This window comes from Ptiloglossa arizonensis, chromosome 4 (genome assembly GCF_051014685.1).
Source record: "Ptiloglossa arizonensis isolate GNS036 chromosome 4, iyPtiAriz1_principal, whole genome shotgun sequence".
Lineage (NCBI taxonomy): Eukaryota > Metazoa > Arthropoda > Insecta > Hymenoptera > Colletidae > Ptiloglossa > Ptiloglossa arizonensis.
In genome coordinates this window covers 16,922,351-16,941,460 of record NC_135051.1, presented here as the reverse complement: position 1 = coordinate 16,941,460, position 19,110 = coordinate 16,922,351, and the positions used below count along the sequence as shown (strand labels likewise).

The window sequence follows — 19,110 nt, the reverse complement described above, 5'->3', positions numbered from 1 at the left end:
AATCATCCCAGAAGTCCCCTTAATATTGAAGCATCGCTGCTGCAAACGACGAACATTGTAACAAATCGAGGAGGCAACGTACGAAAGTCGTCGAGTGGGTTTCTCGAAGACACGTTCCAAACGCATTCATTGTTGCAACGAAATCGAGTCGCGAGTGCATTTTAACTTATCGGTAAAATGGTCGATAACGCGGGTCGATCGGTGTCTCGAGAAATAAATCGTAACTCGATTTTGGAGATTTGTTTTTTTCTTTTTTTTTTGGCGCGTGGTTCGCGATTTTTTTTAACTTTATTCCTTCGTTGTTACATCGCAGTGATCTTTCCGATCTGTGTATGCTTCGTTGTCTCGTCGATACGTCCGTCACGCTCGAATTCACGTCGAGCGGATGGGTAAGCGAAGAAATTTACATTCGACGTTAATGGCGCTCGCGTGATCTCTGCTGTCGGAGTTACAGGTAATAGAGTTGGGCGCGCTTTCCTTCTTCGATTAAACGTATCATGATTTATAGCGTAACGGTTGACGATATTGGCGTTGTCAAGGATTTCAATTTACTTCTTTCCCGACAACCGGCTTTCCCCAAACCGAACGTTAAATACAGGTTTCATTTTTGGGTAAATGATATTTATAATACGTTCGATTCTTGGCTGAGAGTACATCGGGAAATTATGACACCGGTTTTATTAACTCTAAATGTATAGTACACCTGATTGAAGCAAGTCACATTGAGTTACTTCAATTTTGAAAACATTAATTTATATTACTTTTGAATACTATCTAAGGAAAAATCAGAAAACTAATTTACAGCTGTTTTATTGGCTCTAATTATACAATACACCTGAAAGTACAATTGTAAATATTGAAGCAAGTCACATTGAGTTATTGCAATTTTACAAACATTAATTTATATTACTTTTGATAGCTAAGAAAAAATAAGAAAACTAATTTGCAGCCGTTTTATTGACTCTAAGTATACAATACACCTGAAAGTAAAACTACAAATATTGAAGCAAGTCACATTGAGTTACTTCAATTTTGAAAACATTAATTTATAATACTTTTGCTTACTATCTAAGGAAAAATCAGAAAACTAATTCACAGCTGTTTTATTGGCTCTAAGTATACAATACATCTGAAAGTAAAAGTAAAATTACAAATATTGAAGCAAGTCACATTGAGTTACTTCAATTTTGAAAACATTAAATTTATAATACTTTTGCTTACTATCTAAGAAAAAACAAGAAAACTATTTCACAGCTGTTTTCTTCGTCCTAAATATGTAATACACTTGAAACACCAATTAGAGACATTAAAAAAAGTTTCTTCAATTTTTGAACACACTTTGAGAACGTGTGTGCTCCAATTTCTAAAATTGGCATACAATTTTTAAATTCGACGAATCATTCGTTGCTCACTACACTCTAATACCTCTACAAGAAAATACATCGAAACCGAAATAGAAAAATTTCGATTCGAGACGGTTAAATCGTTCGTTCGTGAATTCGTAACGAGAAGCTTTCATCGACGTCGCAAAAATCGTCGTTATCGTACGAGATTATGGGACTCGTAGCGTTAAGGAACGTTCGACGATTCTGCGAGTAAATAGGTCAGTGTAGGTCGATAATTGGCTCTCGTAAATTCCTGACTCACTGCGAGACGGTTTTACGCCCCCGTGTCGGTGGCTTCGTTGACGAAAAGTGGTCCTGTACGATGCGCCGCCATAAATTACCACGAGTCATAATTTCTTTTATGACGTCCCATCGTTTCGGTTTAACTCCTGGCCGGGTTGTCTAACTTTGTACTCCCGGGCCCTCGAACGACACCGTTAAATCATCCGAGCGTTTTACTGCGTCGCATGTCAACCTTCGATAAGTTAAAATGCACTCGCGAGTCAATTTCGTTGCAACAATGAATGCGTTTCGAACGTGGACGATTAAAATTGCGCCACGATAATGTTTAATTCAAAATCGTGTCTATCCACGCTACGAATTTTACCAGATTATACATTCTTTTTACAATACGATGAATCGTCGACTTTTACTAACAACCATCTCTTTGTAAGATTTATTTTTATTTTTGCAAAGTTTTAATATTAGTTGTCCTTCGCACGTTCAATGAAATTATTCACGTGTGATAAATTATTTACAGTTGTTTGCATTATCCAACGAGATTGTATATCAGTAAAATTATTTGTAAAATTCTCCCTCTTCGTGAAATTTTAGTATCAATGTTCAGTTGTACTTTTGTGATTCCGATTTCTTTCGAATTCGTAAAGTATAAATTTTATTTATTTAGCAGTGTCAGTATTTAAAGTTTGTCAGTTCTAATATTTTCTACGGAAATTCGATGTAAATTATCTGTTAGAGTTCCAATACTTTTTTTACTATGTTTCAATACCTATTTATAACGAATGTTTCAACGAAAGTTTGCCCGATTCACTTCAAACTTTATGTACGTATATATTCTTCATAGTTGTATCTGACAACAGTTATAACTAGATTGCGGATATAAATGCACAATTAATATACTATAACTTGTAACATTACCTTCGAAACTTAAGTCTAACATATATAATGTATCCCATGTATTCTATCCACCTGGATATCTTCGTTATTTCGAACAATATACAAAAATGTTACTTACAGAAGTTGTAGGGTTTGAGAAAGTACATAACATAATATAAATACTTTTTCTTATAAATATAGGCACAAAGAAGATATAGAGGTAAATTTACTTTCTTAACACGATTGACTCGATTTTTGTTTAACTTTCAGTTCACGAAACACATTCAAAATTTCAACCATGTGCACCGACACAACATTGTAGACTTTCACCTATTTCACAATAAAAGTAACAAGACGAACGCTATCAATATCAAAGAAACTGTATATTTTAGAACAAATAATATACCTTGGTACTTTTACTCTTCGAATACGTCATTTTATCGAATTCGAGGATAAAAAATAAATTTTGAAAAAATAAAATTGATCTTCATACCTCCACATATAAAATAAATCATACACATCATGTATCAGATTCTTCGGAAAGTCACTTCCTTTTTTTTCTTTTTCATGAAAATAAAACACGATTTTTTTACAGTGTACAAACATTTCATTAAATTATATATTCTCCATTTTGGAAAATAAAATGACTTCCCGAACGACCCAATATTTTGTACTTTCTCAAACCCTAGAGATTCTCGTAAGTAACATTTACGCGTATCGTACGAAACGACAATTATATTCCGTATATCCGAGACAAACTATATATTTTTATCGTTCGTATTAGTAGTTTCGAAGTTGGCGAATCACCGTACGGTATACAGTGTTTCTTCAGCCGTGAAATTGGGAGCTGCGCGATGTTGTTCCCGCTAATGCGCGCGATGTTCTGCATTATCTAACTTCGCCTCGCGTTTTATGCGAGCGGTGAAGCATCGGACTGAAATCCACGATGGTGAAACGCTCGTGTCCGCGGCAGTTTCGACTTTCATTCGGAGCTTAATTACTTCCATAAAAGTGTGCATCTAAATCCATTACGCTCACGTCGTTACGACAGGAGAGCCAGGTTTGTCTAATTGGATCGCGGTCAATTCGAAACGGTATCTGTGTCTACTGTAAACAACTTGTTTCAGTTCCGGTGTATATATGTTACTATAAAAGCCCAGAGATCGGTAAATCCTAGCTTTTGTAGGTCGATCCTAACATTTACCATTGCAAGGCGTAAAATATTCGAAAATGTCTCGAAAATACTTCAATTTGTATTCTTACCAATCGTATCGATAAATGTCATAATTTGATAACACCATCGATGTGTACTATCGGGTGAACTAGTTAACATTGATCTTTTCATAGGTTTACACTTTACAAAATGGAAGGTGTGTCGGTGAAATTACTCGAAAACTGTTTCAAGTATCAAGAATCAAAATTACAGGATGTTTAATAATTAATTTCCCTCCATTTTAATACTCTGTATAGAATTCTCTGATTTTTGTCGACCTTTCGATCCATGTTCGAGTTTTCTTTAGAAAGAATTATTTATCTGTTAAAACAAAAATCGATATTAAAATTCTGTTAAGAACTATGAATCTCAACAGAAAGAATGCATTGTCCAGAATTAAATAACTAGTAAAACACGTATCGATTCCTTTCGAATTAGCTCGAAACTCTGTACCATTTTGGATTGAAGAATAATCGAACGTAGATTACCAATTAATTACGTAACCAATTTTATCTAAATTCCGACGGTACCCAATTACGTAGAACCTAATTCGTACTATCCGATGGTGAATCAGGATTGCGGTTAGACCTAGTTCCGATGCAGGTGTGCCAAGTGCAGAGACTCGATCGTAAAGAAAAGCATCGTGCAAGTTACGACTCGACGATGTGAAAAGTGGAAAGCTGCAGTTCATCGGAGAATTGTTATTGACAAATTAGCGGGCGACGCGAACAACGCGATTAACGCGCGCCAGAGCACTTCCGGGTTGGTGGGTGGTTTCCGTTTCGAAAACAAAATACAACCCAGTTTCGAATCGTTCAAGGTTCCCGAATCTTGCCAACTTCTGGACTCGCCGTGAAGCATGTCTTTGAATCGTTTAGCACGAAAACGTTCACGCGCGTACTTAATTTTTCTGTACCGCGGTTTTACACCATCTGTCTTCCCTAATGTCCTTCAAGCAGCCACCGTGCTGTAAGAAACCTCGCCACTCGCCGAGAAAGCTAATAAATTTCCGTACTGGAAATAGACCGAAACTTGGACAGCGGTTCATTTCGTGTGGCTTAATGGCCGACGCGTCGATCGACTTTGCTCGATTTCAATTAATATCTCGCAGCTGCTCGTGGCGCGGTTCTTTAGGCGTTATAAATTTCTGATCGTGATCGATCGATCATCGTTAGCCGACCGAATCTTACACGAGTGTCGGCGAGTTTGTCAACGACAATCTTCGACAGAGGTTTCACCACCGTCCGGAAGGACTTCGGTTCATAATCATCCGATTTGAAGAGAAGAGGGAAAATTATAGGTTAGAATGTTCGTTTCTTTCTTCTTTGACGACCAATGAGGAGTTTCCGAGGTGTGGAATAGAAATTAGAGTATGTCCTCGGTAATTGTTCAGATTTCTCCCTCGATAAGTGAACCGGTGTTATTGATCTTGTTCCGGCGAGTAGAAAATTTTAAAAGCAACGAGATTTGCAAATTATAGGATTGGTACAACTTTATTCGAAAGGGTTTTCGAAATTTGTTGTAATTTAATTGCAAAATTTTTTTATAATTGCGTAAGAATAAATAAAATTGATGGCTGGGATGCAAGAAGCGGCTTCTTTAAATTCAATTCTTCGCATTTCAGTCTCGAATTGGACTAATTTTAAGAATATTCTTAAAGCTACAATTTACAATAAACAATGATTCTTTTTCAAGTATTTCTCAATAGGTTAAATCTCGAAGTTTGGAGATTTTGATTAACCTACTCTGTAATCAAACTCGATAATCACCATTCCTTACAAGTTACTTATTAAATTTCTTACCTTAAAATCATCAATAGAATTCACAAGATCCACAAAATGATGTTTCACATTGATTCACACGATATTCAAGACTTGTATCATCGGGAGCTTCGCGTTTCTCGAAAGGACACAAGCGATTCGTGCGACACACGCGCGGTCAAAATCACGACTAACGTCCTTTAAACCTCTCGACGATTAAGGAAGGTCCGTGAAATGGTCCTGTAGATACTCAGGTAGGCTCGAGTAATTACCATAGCGTTACCTGAGTCCCCTAAGCGTATATTCGACGCTTCGAAACGATTCGTCCCCTCCCTTCTTCTTCGTCAGAAATTACAGACTCTTTTGTGCAGTCTAGAAACTATCTAGAATGGTAGAAAAACTATTTTAGCTGTCTAAAAGGGCAGAAAAAGTATCTGAAGGGGGAGCAGATGATAATGAAAGGACAATATGTGTTTCTGGGCCCCGGAATCGTTCATTCGAAGCTTCAAATTTTTTTTTTTCAAACAAAAATTACACATCCTTCTGTCCAGTTTAGAAACGCTATCTAAAAGGGCAGAAGAAGTATCTGAATGGGGACGAATGTGAAGGGACAATACTGTGGGGCATGATACATGTTATGTGGGCCCCGGAATCGTTCATTCGAAGCTTCAAAATTTTCTATCTTTCTAACAAAAATTAAAAACCGTTTTGTCCAGTTTAGAAATGCTGTCTTTGGGCAGAAGAAGTATCTGGATGGGGACGAATGTGAAAGGACAATACTGTGGGGCATGATACATGTTATGTGGGCCCCGGAATCGTTCATTCGAAGCTTCAAAATTTTCTATCTTTCTAACAAAAATTAAAAACCGTTTTGTCCAGTTTAGAAATGCTGTCTTTGGGTAGAAGAAGTATCTGGATGGGGACGAATGTGAAAGGACAATAGTGGGGGGCACGATACGTGTTATCTGGGCCCCGGAATCGTTCATTCGAAGCTTCAAAATTTTCTATCTTTCTAACAAAAATTAAAAACCGTTTTGTCCAGTTTAGAAATGCTGTCTTTGGGTAGAAGAAGTATCTGGATGGGGACGAATGTGAAAGGACAATAGTGGGGGGCACGATACGTGTTATCTGGGCCCCGGAATCGTTCATTCGAAGCTTCAAAATTTTCTATCTTTCTAACAAAAATTAAAAACCGTTTTGTCCAGTTTAGAAATGCTGTCTTTGGGTAGAAGAAGTATCTGGATGGGGACGAATGTGAAAGGACAATACTGTGGGGCATGATACATGTTATTTGGGCCCCGGAATCGTTCATTCGAAGCTTCAAAATTTTCTATCTTTCTAACAAAAATTAAAAACCGTTTTGTCCAGTTTAGAAATGCTGTCTTTGGGCAGAAAAAGTATCTGAATGAGGACGAATGTGAAAGGACCACGGTGGGGGGCACGATACGTGTTATCCGGGCCCCGGAATGGTACGTTCGAAGCATCGAAACCGATTCATCCCCTCCCTTCTTCTCCATTAGAAACTACGGAGCCCTCTGTCCAGTCTGGAAACGCTGTCTAAAAGAGCGGAAAAAGCGTCTGGGGGGACAAAGGTCCGGGGGGCGGGACGATACTGTAGGTTCCGGCGCGGAGTTTGACACGTAAATTTATTCGAGCATAACCGATCTGGCAGACGTTCAAGACGGACGCTCCACCTACCCCCGGCGAGAAGCCCGCCGCTGTTTTACGATCAAAGTTCAGAACGACATTTGCACCGAGGCTCTTTCGCCTCGGTTCCGTGGCCGATCCCGTCGTCGCCTTTGTACTATTTCTTCTTCGCGGTGCTTCCATCCCGTGCCCTCCGCCATTCCCCGTCCAGAGTACGCTTCGGTGATTCCTGGGAGCAGCGACTACGAGCACCGTTTCCGTCCTGCTGCGAGCACAGAATTTCCATCTCGATAATCCTGACCGGTTTTCGCGTGACCTCGACGAATCATCGTTTCGTCGAGGGATCGACCGAAGGACCGAAACGCCTCTTCGTCACGGGGTTGTTCGTTTGCATCGGGGATACCTACGATGCGACGAACGATTTTACTATATTAGCTCACCGTTGCTACCGTGGCTGAGATAGGAAGTAATGACGAGGTTTTGGGGGACGACTTTCGTTTAGAGATTTTAATTGATGTAGTAAATGGAGGATTGTTGTAAGAAGATGGTAAATTGACGAACGAGACGTTACTGAAGCTAGGAGGTTTTCTACCGAAGCACAATAGCATCAGAGTAGCGTAAGAAAGTACTGTAAATGTACATAGTACTCTACCGAAAGTGTGTTTCTCTACTGAAACTATAGTTTCTGAAAATTGTGATTATTTAATTTGTCCTAATAATGAATCTGATAGCATTCCTTGGACTCGTCGAGTTACCAGCTTTCTCTAGTAATTTTAATACATGATTGTATTATAGTTATTGTTACTTTTGCCTGTTGTATTGATGGGTGCATTAGTACGTTGTTGTAGAGAAGATGTCTTACCTCTAGTGGTGATTTTAATTAGTATAATAAATGGAGAATTGTTGTAAAAAGATGGTAAGTTGGCGAACGAGATGTTACTGGAGCTAGATGGTTTTAGTACCATGATTTTCTACCGAAGCACAATAGCATCGGAGTAGTGTAAGAAAGTACTGTAAATGTACATAGTACTCTACTGAAAGTGGAAATTATAGTTTCTCAAAATTGTGATTATTTAATTTGTCCTAATAATGAATCTGATAGCATTTCTTGAACTCGTCGAGTTACTAGCTTTCTCTAGTAATTTTAATACATGATTGTATTATAGATATTATTACTTTTGCCTGTTGTATTGATAGGTGCATTAGTACGTTGTTATAGAGAAGATGTCTTATCTCTAGTGGTGATTTTAATTAATATAATAAATAGAGAACCACATCGGTCAGTCTTAACACTTGGTTTACGGACATTGTTTGTGTAGCTATTTCTATTGGCACCCGTTATATTGACAGGTACATTAGTACGTGGTTATTAACCCTTTGACTACGATTGTCACGCATAGGCGATCAGTCAATCGCGTGCTGTAACCGCCTGCGAGCGTTCAGTATGCATGTACTATATGCACAACACGCGAGAAGACTTTTCGCACACAGCGTACATTTTGTGTCGAAATTGTCCCTACTCTAAAGAGCTATGTTACACATGGATTTAAATTATATCTATTAAACATTAATGGGATGATGTGAACATTATATACCTGTACATAGAAATTGAAGATATATACAATTGAAAATTTATAAAATTGAAAATATATAAAATTGAAAATTTATAAAATTGAAAATATATAAAATGGAAAATATATAAAATTGAAAATTTATAAAATTGAAAATATATAAAATGGAGAATATATAAAATGGAGAATATAATCGTAGAAAGAAGAAGTACAATAAAAAAGAAGGAGAAGAATTAAGAAAAATTACATAACAATAAAAATAATAGTAAGAAAGTTAATTTCACTGTTCACATGAAAACAAATGAACTACAATTTTCACCGAATAAAAATAGATTTGCACTGTACGAGACGAAAGATTAAACATATTTTCGAGCAATAATATACACAAGTATTATTAAAAATCGAAAAGAATAACGGAAAATTGTACTTCATCCTGGATATCGTAAAATCGTTGGTATTCTACAAAATTCTACTCTACTCGAATTTTTTCTTTTTTTTTGTAACGAATTACCAATATATAGGTACGACATCGATGTTTCCTTTGCATTCGGAAAATTTTACACGGTATTCCGGTGACGTCGGTGCCGTTTAATTAATATCCCGATTTAACGAGGCGGTCTGGAGTACCGAATAAGAAACATTTTCGACGAGACGAAATTTTAATTGCGATCGGATGTTGCGAGGGTGGAAGGGGTCAATTAAAAAAAAATCATATGCCCAACGCCGAGTGCACTCGCGTTACCCCCGACATTTACTTTCGTTCTTGAGAATTCGCGATGCAAAAAGTTTTTTGTGCCACCCTTTCACTTTTTCTTTCCCTCCTTTTCACTCCCTCCTACGGATCGTTTCGTAACCGTTGACTCGCAGAAATTGCGAATCGTTTCGACCCCGATATATAGTATTCGATTAACCGTCGTACATATCACAACCATGGTTTCCCGATTTTTACGCGCTTCCTCGTGATCAATTTTTCAGGAAGAATTCACCAAATTCGTTTATTTATCGTTTGGTCGCTTTACACCCAACCCTCGACCGTAACGCAAATTTTTCGACGAATAATCAACGAACGATTTAATTTGCAAGGGTGGTGTAACAAGCGTTGTAAACGATCATTCGTAGCCAATTTGTATTATCGTTTACGACTGTATCGGTAATTTCGAGCAGTGGTTCCGTTTCCCCTTCACATTAACTGACAATTTTTTTCTTTTTTGTTGTAGAGTGACAACGGGCTAGTGGACACAGGTCCAGGTCGAATTAGCAGCATGACAGCCATCAACTCGGTATGTAATCATTATGATCTAACAGAAAACAGTGCAGTGTGATGTGTGTCGAGTCTTCGATCGAGAGAATCGCAATTGGACTCTCCTGTTCTAACTTCCTTTCAAGTGCAATTTCGAGAACCTCGAAGCAACACTTAAACAGGGATTTTCATACTTAATTAATGTTTGTTAGAGATGCTTCTTACGCTAGGAGTACCAATTTGTGCAGAGCGTGTTTTTCTGGAACGCTTCATTAATATTATACCTCGTTCAGTTTTCGAATTGTAGCTTATTGAAACTAACAGAGTACAGAATAATTACAAATATCAGAAGCAAGAAAATCACTAATTTCTCCGAATCGAAATGATCAAGAATTGCGTCATTTTTCTAGAATTTCTACCGATTAGATTTCGCATGAAATTTTATTAACATTAAGGGACGACAACCTCAACTTTCTAGTAAAAATTATTATATCGATATTGTATCACTGTATACAAACGCTAATAATTATCGAATACGAAGAAATTTCTAGTTTCTTCGAACTGAAATTATTAAAAAATTTTTCATTAATATTTCACAGTTTCTGCTGAGTAGATTTTGCAGAGAAATGTTATTTTATTGTCCTTGAAATACCTCGACTTTTACTATCGGATTATTCCACCGCGAAATGATATCGAATTTCGCAAATAATAAACACGTTGTTTTCAAAAGTTTGAATCGCTTTAGATTCACGATGGAAACACAGAACAAATCAATAGCTTCTACAACAAATACCGTATCCGTTTCGTAGCAGTGTACACATTGTCTATAATTCTCACCTGGGGATTAGGAATAATACAGTGCTTGTTATTCGAGAAATGATACATATTATTAACGTATCGTTTCTTTTTCGAAGAACTGTTTGCTCTGCAGGGAACTACTTCGATATTCAAATATTGATTCGGAATACTCCTCGGCGCTTGCACGCTAACATGAAAAAGGGTGACGATAATGCGTCCATCCCCCTTCGAACCGTGTTTCATGAAATATGCAACTAATCGCTCCTCGTAAAAGGCACATACTAGGTCCGCCCCTATTAATAATCCAGTAATGTCGCTAACATGACCGTGTGGAACCCTTCTCGGAAACTACACACTCGTTATGTCGTTGGGTAAACATAGCTGCCTATATTTTTAGCAATTACACCGATGGTATTGATGTTTTGTTAAAATTTAAACGGGACCGTAATGCGTTTCCCGGGTAGTTTTTAATTCGTTACAACCGTGGAGCTCCTCTATATGCAAAAATAAATCGAAAACACGGGACAACATTTTTTCGTACGAGGTGTCGTTTACGAGGAAATCGATTCTGAAACCGCTCGGGATACGTGCTGCTCGTTCGACTGAAATTCGCTTTAATGGACCTCATCTATACACGGTCGTCGCACGTTTGTATACACAATTTGCAAATAATCATTCACAATCGGAAATATTATTCTCCAACGAGTTTGCGTTCTTCGCGCGCAAAAATTCGCCGCCAACGTGCCCCGCGAAATTTAAAACTCAATTTTACTCGGGAAACGGAGCTACATGGGTGAAAAAGGTTCTCTCCATCGTTTCGACTTACTTTTTCACGTAGAATCGACCTACGTGCTTCCATTTACGGTTACACGTCGCCCCGATGATTTTTACAGCGGAGCGAGCGAGCGAGCAGTTCCACTGAAATTCGTTTCGATCGATCTCACCGTGTATACGTGTCGTCACGTTTGTACACACAGTTTGCAAATAATCACTTACAATCGCAAATATTATTTTCTAACGAGTTTGCGCTCTTCGCGCGGAAAAATCGCGGAATGCACGCTGCATTCTTGAATCCGAATGCGCTCGAGTCCCGTGCCCCGTGCAACTTAGAAATCAATTTTCTCGGGAAACGGAGCTGTATGGAGAAAAACTTCTCTCCAACGTTTCGACTTACTTTTTTACGTAGAATCGATCTACGTACTTCCATTTTCGGTTGAACGACTTTTACATCGTCGAGACACATTTCGTTACTTTCGACGCGCAGATCCGGCGGGGGGTTCAAATGTATTTAAACGCAGACCGTAGGTATCTCGGCAATGATATATAACATTATTTTATAATATTACACTATTAATATCATTTCATAATGTTACACTATTAATATTATTTTATATTATGGTATTAATATTATTTTATATTATACTATCAATATTATTTTATATTATACTATCAATATTATTCTATATTATACTATTAATATTATTTGATATTATACTATCAATATTATTTTATATTATACTATCAATATTATTTTATATTGTACTATTAATATTATTTTATATTATACTATTAATATTATTTTATATTATAGTATCAATATTATTTTATATTATACTATTAATATTATTTTATATTCTACTATCAATATTATTTTATATTATACTATTAATATTACTTTCTAACATTATATCCCTCCAGGCAAATGCACTTCGACCCACCCAAGCGCGCCGCGTTTCAGCGCCGATTCGAGGCGGAAATTCTCGTAATTCGCGTACGAGGTCGCGTGAAGAGTTCACGCGATCCCGTAGTTTCTTCGAGCGGGTCGGTGCACCTGACGGTGGTCCTCCCGCCCATATTGTACACCATAGAAATCCCCCGATCGAGACGAGCCTCGCGATATGGAAATGAGGCGGTAGCTGTGGCTACTGGAAACGCGCGTAGGTGGTACACTCCTCGTGGGTTAGGTCTATAGGACGACACGAAGTGTTCGAAGGGTTTACACGCGCCGGTACGGCGACTTTTTCCAACAAGGGACCTTGGAATTCGTGTCCATCGAGATGAAGGCGCGCACGGATCGATGGGAATTCCGTTCGGACCTTTCAACGTGTTTCGTCAACCCTTTGCACCCCCTCTCTTCTTCGGTTCCCCTATCGCCCCGACTCTTTCATTTTCTTCTCGATTTTTCCTCTCTCTCTTCGTTTGCAGCGTTTCACGGAATTCGATGCATCGGCACGTTTACGTGAGTTTGTTCTGCCACGGTCCTGGACCCCTTTATCTGGCAGAAACGCGGATTCGATCTTCACGTTCGCGTTCGACGACGCGTTTATTTACTCGAGATATTCGGGAACTTCGTCGAGGAGTGGGGGACATTTTGTTTAATTAGTTTTGTTAGTGCTTAAACGTATGGTATTGCGTTTATTAGTCGTTGTAGACGATACTTGTGGAGGAGAAGTCTTTTTCGAGGGGTTGTAAAGCATATTTACTAACCGCTTTAGATTTAGAAATATGTTTAGATTTTAATGAAATTTTGGGGGAGGAGCAGTGGGAGGAAATTTTATTTAATTAGTTTTGTTTCTGCTGCAATGTATAGCATTGCGTTTATTAGTTGTTGTAGACGATACTTGTGGAGGAGAAGTATTTTTCGAGGGGTTGCAAAGAATATTTACCAACTGCTCCTTCTTTTTAGATTTTAATGAAATTTTGGGGTAGGAGCAGTCGAAAGAGATTTGTAATTGTAGAGATTTGTAGAAATATTTTTGGAGGGGTTGCAAAGCATATTTACTAACCGCTTTAGATTTAGAAATATGTTTAGATTTTAATGAAATTTTGGGGGAGGAGCAGTGGGAGGAAATTTTATTTAATTAGTTTTGTTTCTGCTTCAATGTCTAGCATTGCGTTTCTTAGTCTTTGTAAACGATATTTGTGGAGGAGAAGTATTTTTCGAGGGGTTGTAAAGAATATTTACGAGCTGCTCCTTCGTTTTAGATTTTAATAAAATTTTGGGGGAAGAGCAGTGGGAGAAGATTTTATTTAATTAGTTTTGTTTCTGCTTCAGTGTATAGCATTGTGTTTATTAGTCGTTGTAAACGATACTTGTGGATGAGAAGTATTTTTGGAGAGGTTGCAAAGAATATTTACAAATATTTACCGTGTCCTTACATTTTAATGAAATTTTGGGGGAAAAGCAGTGGCAGGAGAAAATATTGTCAGTTCTTTCGATTTTATAGAATCACACTTTCAATCAAACAAAATTTGATAGTTCATAGTATAATAGACAAATCTACTATTTTTCTTAAGTATACAAGATACACTTAAGCATTAACCATATTTTTCATAAGCGTTATGCATATCCAGAATTGCATCAATTGCATCTAGTCATCGACAACGATTTATACTTTAGACAGAGAAATGTAACATAATTCAAATTTCGTGCAGTCAATTGTCGTATATTTAACTCTAATTTTTTCTTCGCACTCGTACAAATGTAGAATATTTATTTTCGAAAATTAATTTTACACAGCCTGGTTCTCCGTGTTTATTTATACCAAACATTCGTTCGTCCATTTCTCGCGCAAATAAGAGAGAAGTTCTTTCATATTTTGTCCCAGAAGCGTTCCATTGTTTAACAGCTGCACATACGTTTAACGTGATTTGTAGTTGTTAAAACGAAACACACCAGTTGCACGGTTACGTTAAATCCCGTTTTAATAGTTGAAACACTCGTACGTAGCACGGGTGAGCAAGTGCTTGCACTTTGGGAGCCATATTTTAGGCGACGGCTTGTACGCAACTTGTAAGTTTAGGATACATTTAAAGCGCACTTTGTTTTAATATTACACGTGTAGTCGTTCGTTTTAGAGGACGCGTAGCTCGTCTCGTCAATGATTATCAACCGTTTACAAACCGGGATAACTATCGCGGGTTGAACCCCGATTAATCGATGGAAACATTGAAAATAGATTCGGAACGATCGTCGAGTCCGAAAACAAACAATTTTCTAAATTGGGGATGAAAAGACTTATTACTCATTGACAGGATTGGACGCGTGCCAATGTGTAGCACGCTGTGTCAAATAACAAGCTTTTCAAGAATTGGAAATTATATTTTCATCTTGTAACGAGATATTCGCCAGGAATCACCGCTGCGCTCTTATATCGTAGCCCCTGGAAAACCAAGTATTTTTGGAGGGGTTGCAAAGAATATTCACCAACTGCTCCTTCTTTTTAAATTTGAATAAAATTTTGAGGGAGGAGCAGTGGGAGAAGATTTGTAATTGTAGAGATTTGTAGAAGTATTACAGTAGATAATTAGTAATAATAGACAAGTGTACTATGGTTTTTCTATTAGAACTATTATTCTAAACTATTATTCTAAAAAATAATTCTTATTACAGTAGTAGATACAGTAGTAGATACAGAGTATCTATTTTTGGAGGGGTTGCAAAGAATATTCACCAACTGCTCCTTCTTTTTAAATGTTAATAAAATTTTGAGGGAGGAACAGTGGGAGAAGATTTGTAATTGTAGAGATTTGTAGAAGTATTACAGTAGATAATTAGTAATAATATACAAGTGTACTATGGTTTTTCTATTAGAACTATTATTCCAAACTATTATTCTAAAAAATAATTCTTATTACAGTAGTAGATACAGTAGTAGATACAGAGTATCTATTTTTGGAGGGGTTGCAAAGAATATTCACCAACTGCTCCTTCTTTTTAGATTTTAATAAAATTTTGAGGGAGGAGCAGTGAAAGGAGATTTGTAGAAGTATTACAGTAGATAATTAGTAATAATAGACAAGTGTACTATGGTTTTTCTATTAGAACTATTATTCTAAAAAATAATTCTTATTACAGTAGTAGATACAGAAGTAGATACAGAGTCGAGCGATTCGTCTCGATTAAGTTCCATCGTTCCTCTCGGTTACATTCGAAGCTTCTCATCCTCGTTAAAAAATCGTGATTGGAACGAATGCAAGAGTTTCTCGAGAACAAGGTAGAGTCGAACGATTCGTCTCGATTGGATTTGTCGTTTGTATCGGACACGATTCGAGTTTTTTTTTCCTTGAAAAATGGTGGGCAAGAACGAAGCGATACGCGATATTCGAATCGGATACCTCTTTTAATGAAATTGTAGCCGAAAGACGGTACTAAAGAACGCCGAGGAGGAAACCAGTTTAAATAAAGACCCCGCATGTGGGTCAGCCGGCGTGGCGTGCATCGTGCGTGTGCGTTACGCAAGCTGATTCCACCGCGCGCATCATTTGCACCGAGCTTTGTTAAGATGCATTCGCGGTTCACACATGCAGCTGCACCGCGTCCTCGCCCGATAAATATAAAAAAATTTCTTCACTATCAATTTCTATTCTATTCTACCGTGTGTATTCAGTATGGATATACACCGACGATAAAGTTTTACCGAAAATATACGACTTTGAATTCGATTCGTCGATTATTAATTCGTAATTTTTGAATTTACCACGGTGATTTAATTTCACGGTGTTCGTTTGGTATCTCACCCTTTCGAAAATAATTTTTGAACAAAAACTCGGGAGGAAATATTCCGAAGCTCTTGGTGTCTTCGTTTCGAACAATATTTAATTTATTTCTCACACCTGGGTGTTTGAAAATACAGAAAGAATCACCTGTACCGATTATTAATGCCTATGTTATTCTCCACCAGTATTTGAGATCGTTCGATACATACACGTCGAACTCATTTCTGTCCGCTATCTACAGGCAAGCTCTACTTAAAATCCGATAAATCGTACGATATCTCTCCCATCGTTGCAGTAACCAAAAAAAAAAATACACGTAACAATAATTATCGTAAATTGAATCTGCAATCTTTTCTGTTTTACGCGAATGTTCGATATCGTCGACACTAACCGAGATATCGATCCGTGTTTAATGTCTCCCGAATTATCACCCATACGTATATTTCCGCTAGATGAAGTTCAATAACGATAAAAGTATCGAAAAATTTGCAATATTCCCCCGTGTGCGTCACGATGAAATCCTCTTACACGTTCGCGCGCGATTTTTCGCGAATCGCGCGTCTCGAAAAATGGCACGCGGTGATCTTCGTGGAAGAATGTTCCCCGTTTAAGTGGAAACCGGAGTCACTGGGAAAAATACGGGAGGACGAGGCAGCCACGAAGTAAAGTAGAAATTAGTCGGGGCACGTGTCACGTGCCCCGTACGACCGGCTAAATATTTACTCGCACGTTTTCCGAGTCACGAGGGTCGTCACGTTTAACAGTTTTCAAGATGACGCGCGGCCCGCGACGAGTCAGCGCGTTACGTGACACGTTTCGATTCCTCGTTTCCTTTTCGTTTTGCCACGAAAAGGTACGGTCTGGTTTTACGAGCTAACCGGACAGAAGCCTATTGCGGAACGAGCGGGAACGTCGGCAGCTTGTAAAAGCGAGTAAAATAAGCGGAACGCTGCGCCAATACGATGCTTCCAAGAAAAATCGCGGTATAATGGTCTCGTAAATTATTCTGACTCCGCGATGTCACCATCGTAACTTGCTCTTAATTATGCGCGTCCCTTTGTCTACAGCTATCTATGTACGCTTAAGAGCGCCACAAATAAATATTGGTTCGTGTGGATGCAGCGCTCGTGCGCGCTCGCGCGCGCGCACGTTCGTTTTACAGCGTGTGCCGGTGCACGTGACGCTCAGGAATTTCTAATTTCGGGCACTCTTTCAGTGGGTCAAGATTTTGCAAGCTCTTTCGAACTTTGTGCTACCCCATCGCTTCGTCCAAGTTCCACGTTGCGTTCTATTGTCTCGTCTTTCTGACGCGTATAACGGGTGACGTGGAATTAATCGGTGAAAAGAACAAGGAGGTGACTCTGTGTGAACAAACGAGTCGAAAACGTGGAATAGAAATTTCTCCTATTGTGTTTCCTTTTTGAGGATATCGATCTCGAATCTTGTTTGGGGCACGTGTGGTATTTACTGAAATTTTGATTGTACGTTGGGATTGATTTGATATTTGGAAGTAATAATTTGTATTTAGAAGTATAGAGGGGTCATTCTGTGTTTAAAAACGAGTCAAAAATGTAGAGTACTATTTTTTCATATCGCGTTTCCTTTTCGAGAATATCGATCTCGAATCTTGTTTGGGGCATGTGTACTATTTACTGAAATTTTGATCGTACGTTGGGATTGATTTAATATTTGGAAGTAATAATTTGTATTTAGAAGTATAGAGGGACTATTCTGTGTTCAAAAACGAGTCGAAAACGTGGAATAGAATTTTCTCATATCGTGTTTCCTTTTCGAGAATATTGACCTCGAATCTTGTTTGGGGCACGTGTGGTATTTACTGAAATTTTGATTGTGTATCAGGATCGACGTAATATGTAGGGATGGTAATTTATGTTCAGAAATACTACTGTTGTGTGATTATATGAGGTGTGTAAAAATCCGTAATGTTAAGGTTTATGAATGGAGCCCCGACGTATTTTCAAAATCGATGTTCTCGAAAACGGAGCGTCGTACGGAAAATTTCCTTTCAAGTTTTTGATTTATTTTTGCACAGAGAATCACTTCCTTTTGTTCCCAATTGATACGAGACACTCTGTATAAATCGTAATGTCTTTTTCTGAACGTTTCGAATGAAATAGTCTTATATTATTAGAATATTCGCTAACGAAGCAAAATTTGGGGAAAATTGAGATCATTGTATCTCAAGCTCGATTTAATTTATACATTGACTTCTACCACTCTCTATAGTTGCATCTCGAAATCTATACGTCCTTCTAAAAACATTATCAATGTCCAAAGAACCTCTTCAGATTATCATTTTAACACAGTAGTCAGCTCTGACGACTCGAGAGCAACTGAGACACATTGTACTCGTGCCAGAAGTTTTCAAATAACGTACCTAAAGAAAGCAAAAATGATCCAAAAAAAAAACACACTAAATTCTACTCGATATCCCAACCCGGTAAAAAACCATCTTCTCCCACAACGAAGCAAATTCTCGTACACAGTCGCGTATTCTTAAACAGTATCTCTCGATCCCCCGTTTAAACACACTCACCTCCATTGAAAAACGAGACAGAAAACCGCATCTGGTTTAAGTGACCCACGGATAGCGAGTGTCCTCGTAACATCTTTAATGACTCCATCTATCAACTTCCCTCCTCGTGATTCTAATGACCACCTGAACTCCGTATACGATATTCCCGTGGCCGAGTTTTTCAATTCGATGAACAATTTCGAGACGAATTACTCGGCGTAGATTGAACAGGATCGCCGTGTACATTTTCTAGATAACGATAGATCCAGGTAGTTCTATAAATCGGCACCCGTTCGGTCTAGAAAGCGGTTAGGGGACGTCCCTTGAGATGGACCCAGGTGCTGT

General features: G+C 38.1%; 1 protein-coding gene across 4 annotated transcripts in view; it reads left to right on the top strand.

Moving 5' to 3' along the window:
• Positions 1-19,110, top strand: part of LOC143145921 (uncharacterized) — an 827,424-nt gene that overhangs the window by 281,518 nt on the left and 526,796 nt on the right. For all 4 annotated transcript variants that reach the window (XM_076309758.1, XM_076309757.1, XM_076309759.1 and 1 more), the window contains one exon: positions 9,910-9,972. In XM_076309758.1, the coding sequence (XP_076165873.1) occupies positions 9,910-9,972 (63 nt within the window). The remainder of the gene's footprint in view (positions 1-9,909; positions 9,973-19,110) is intronic.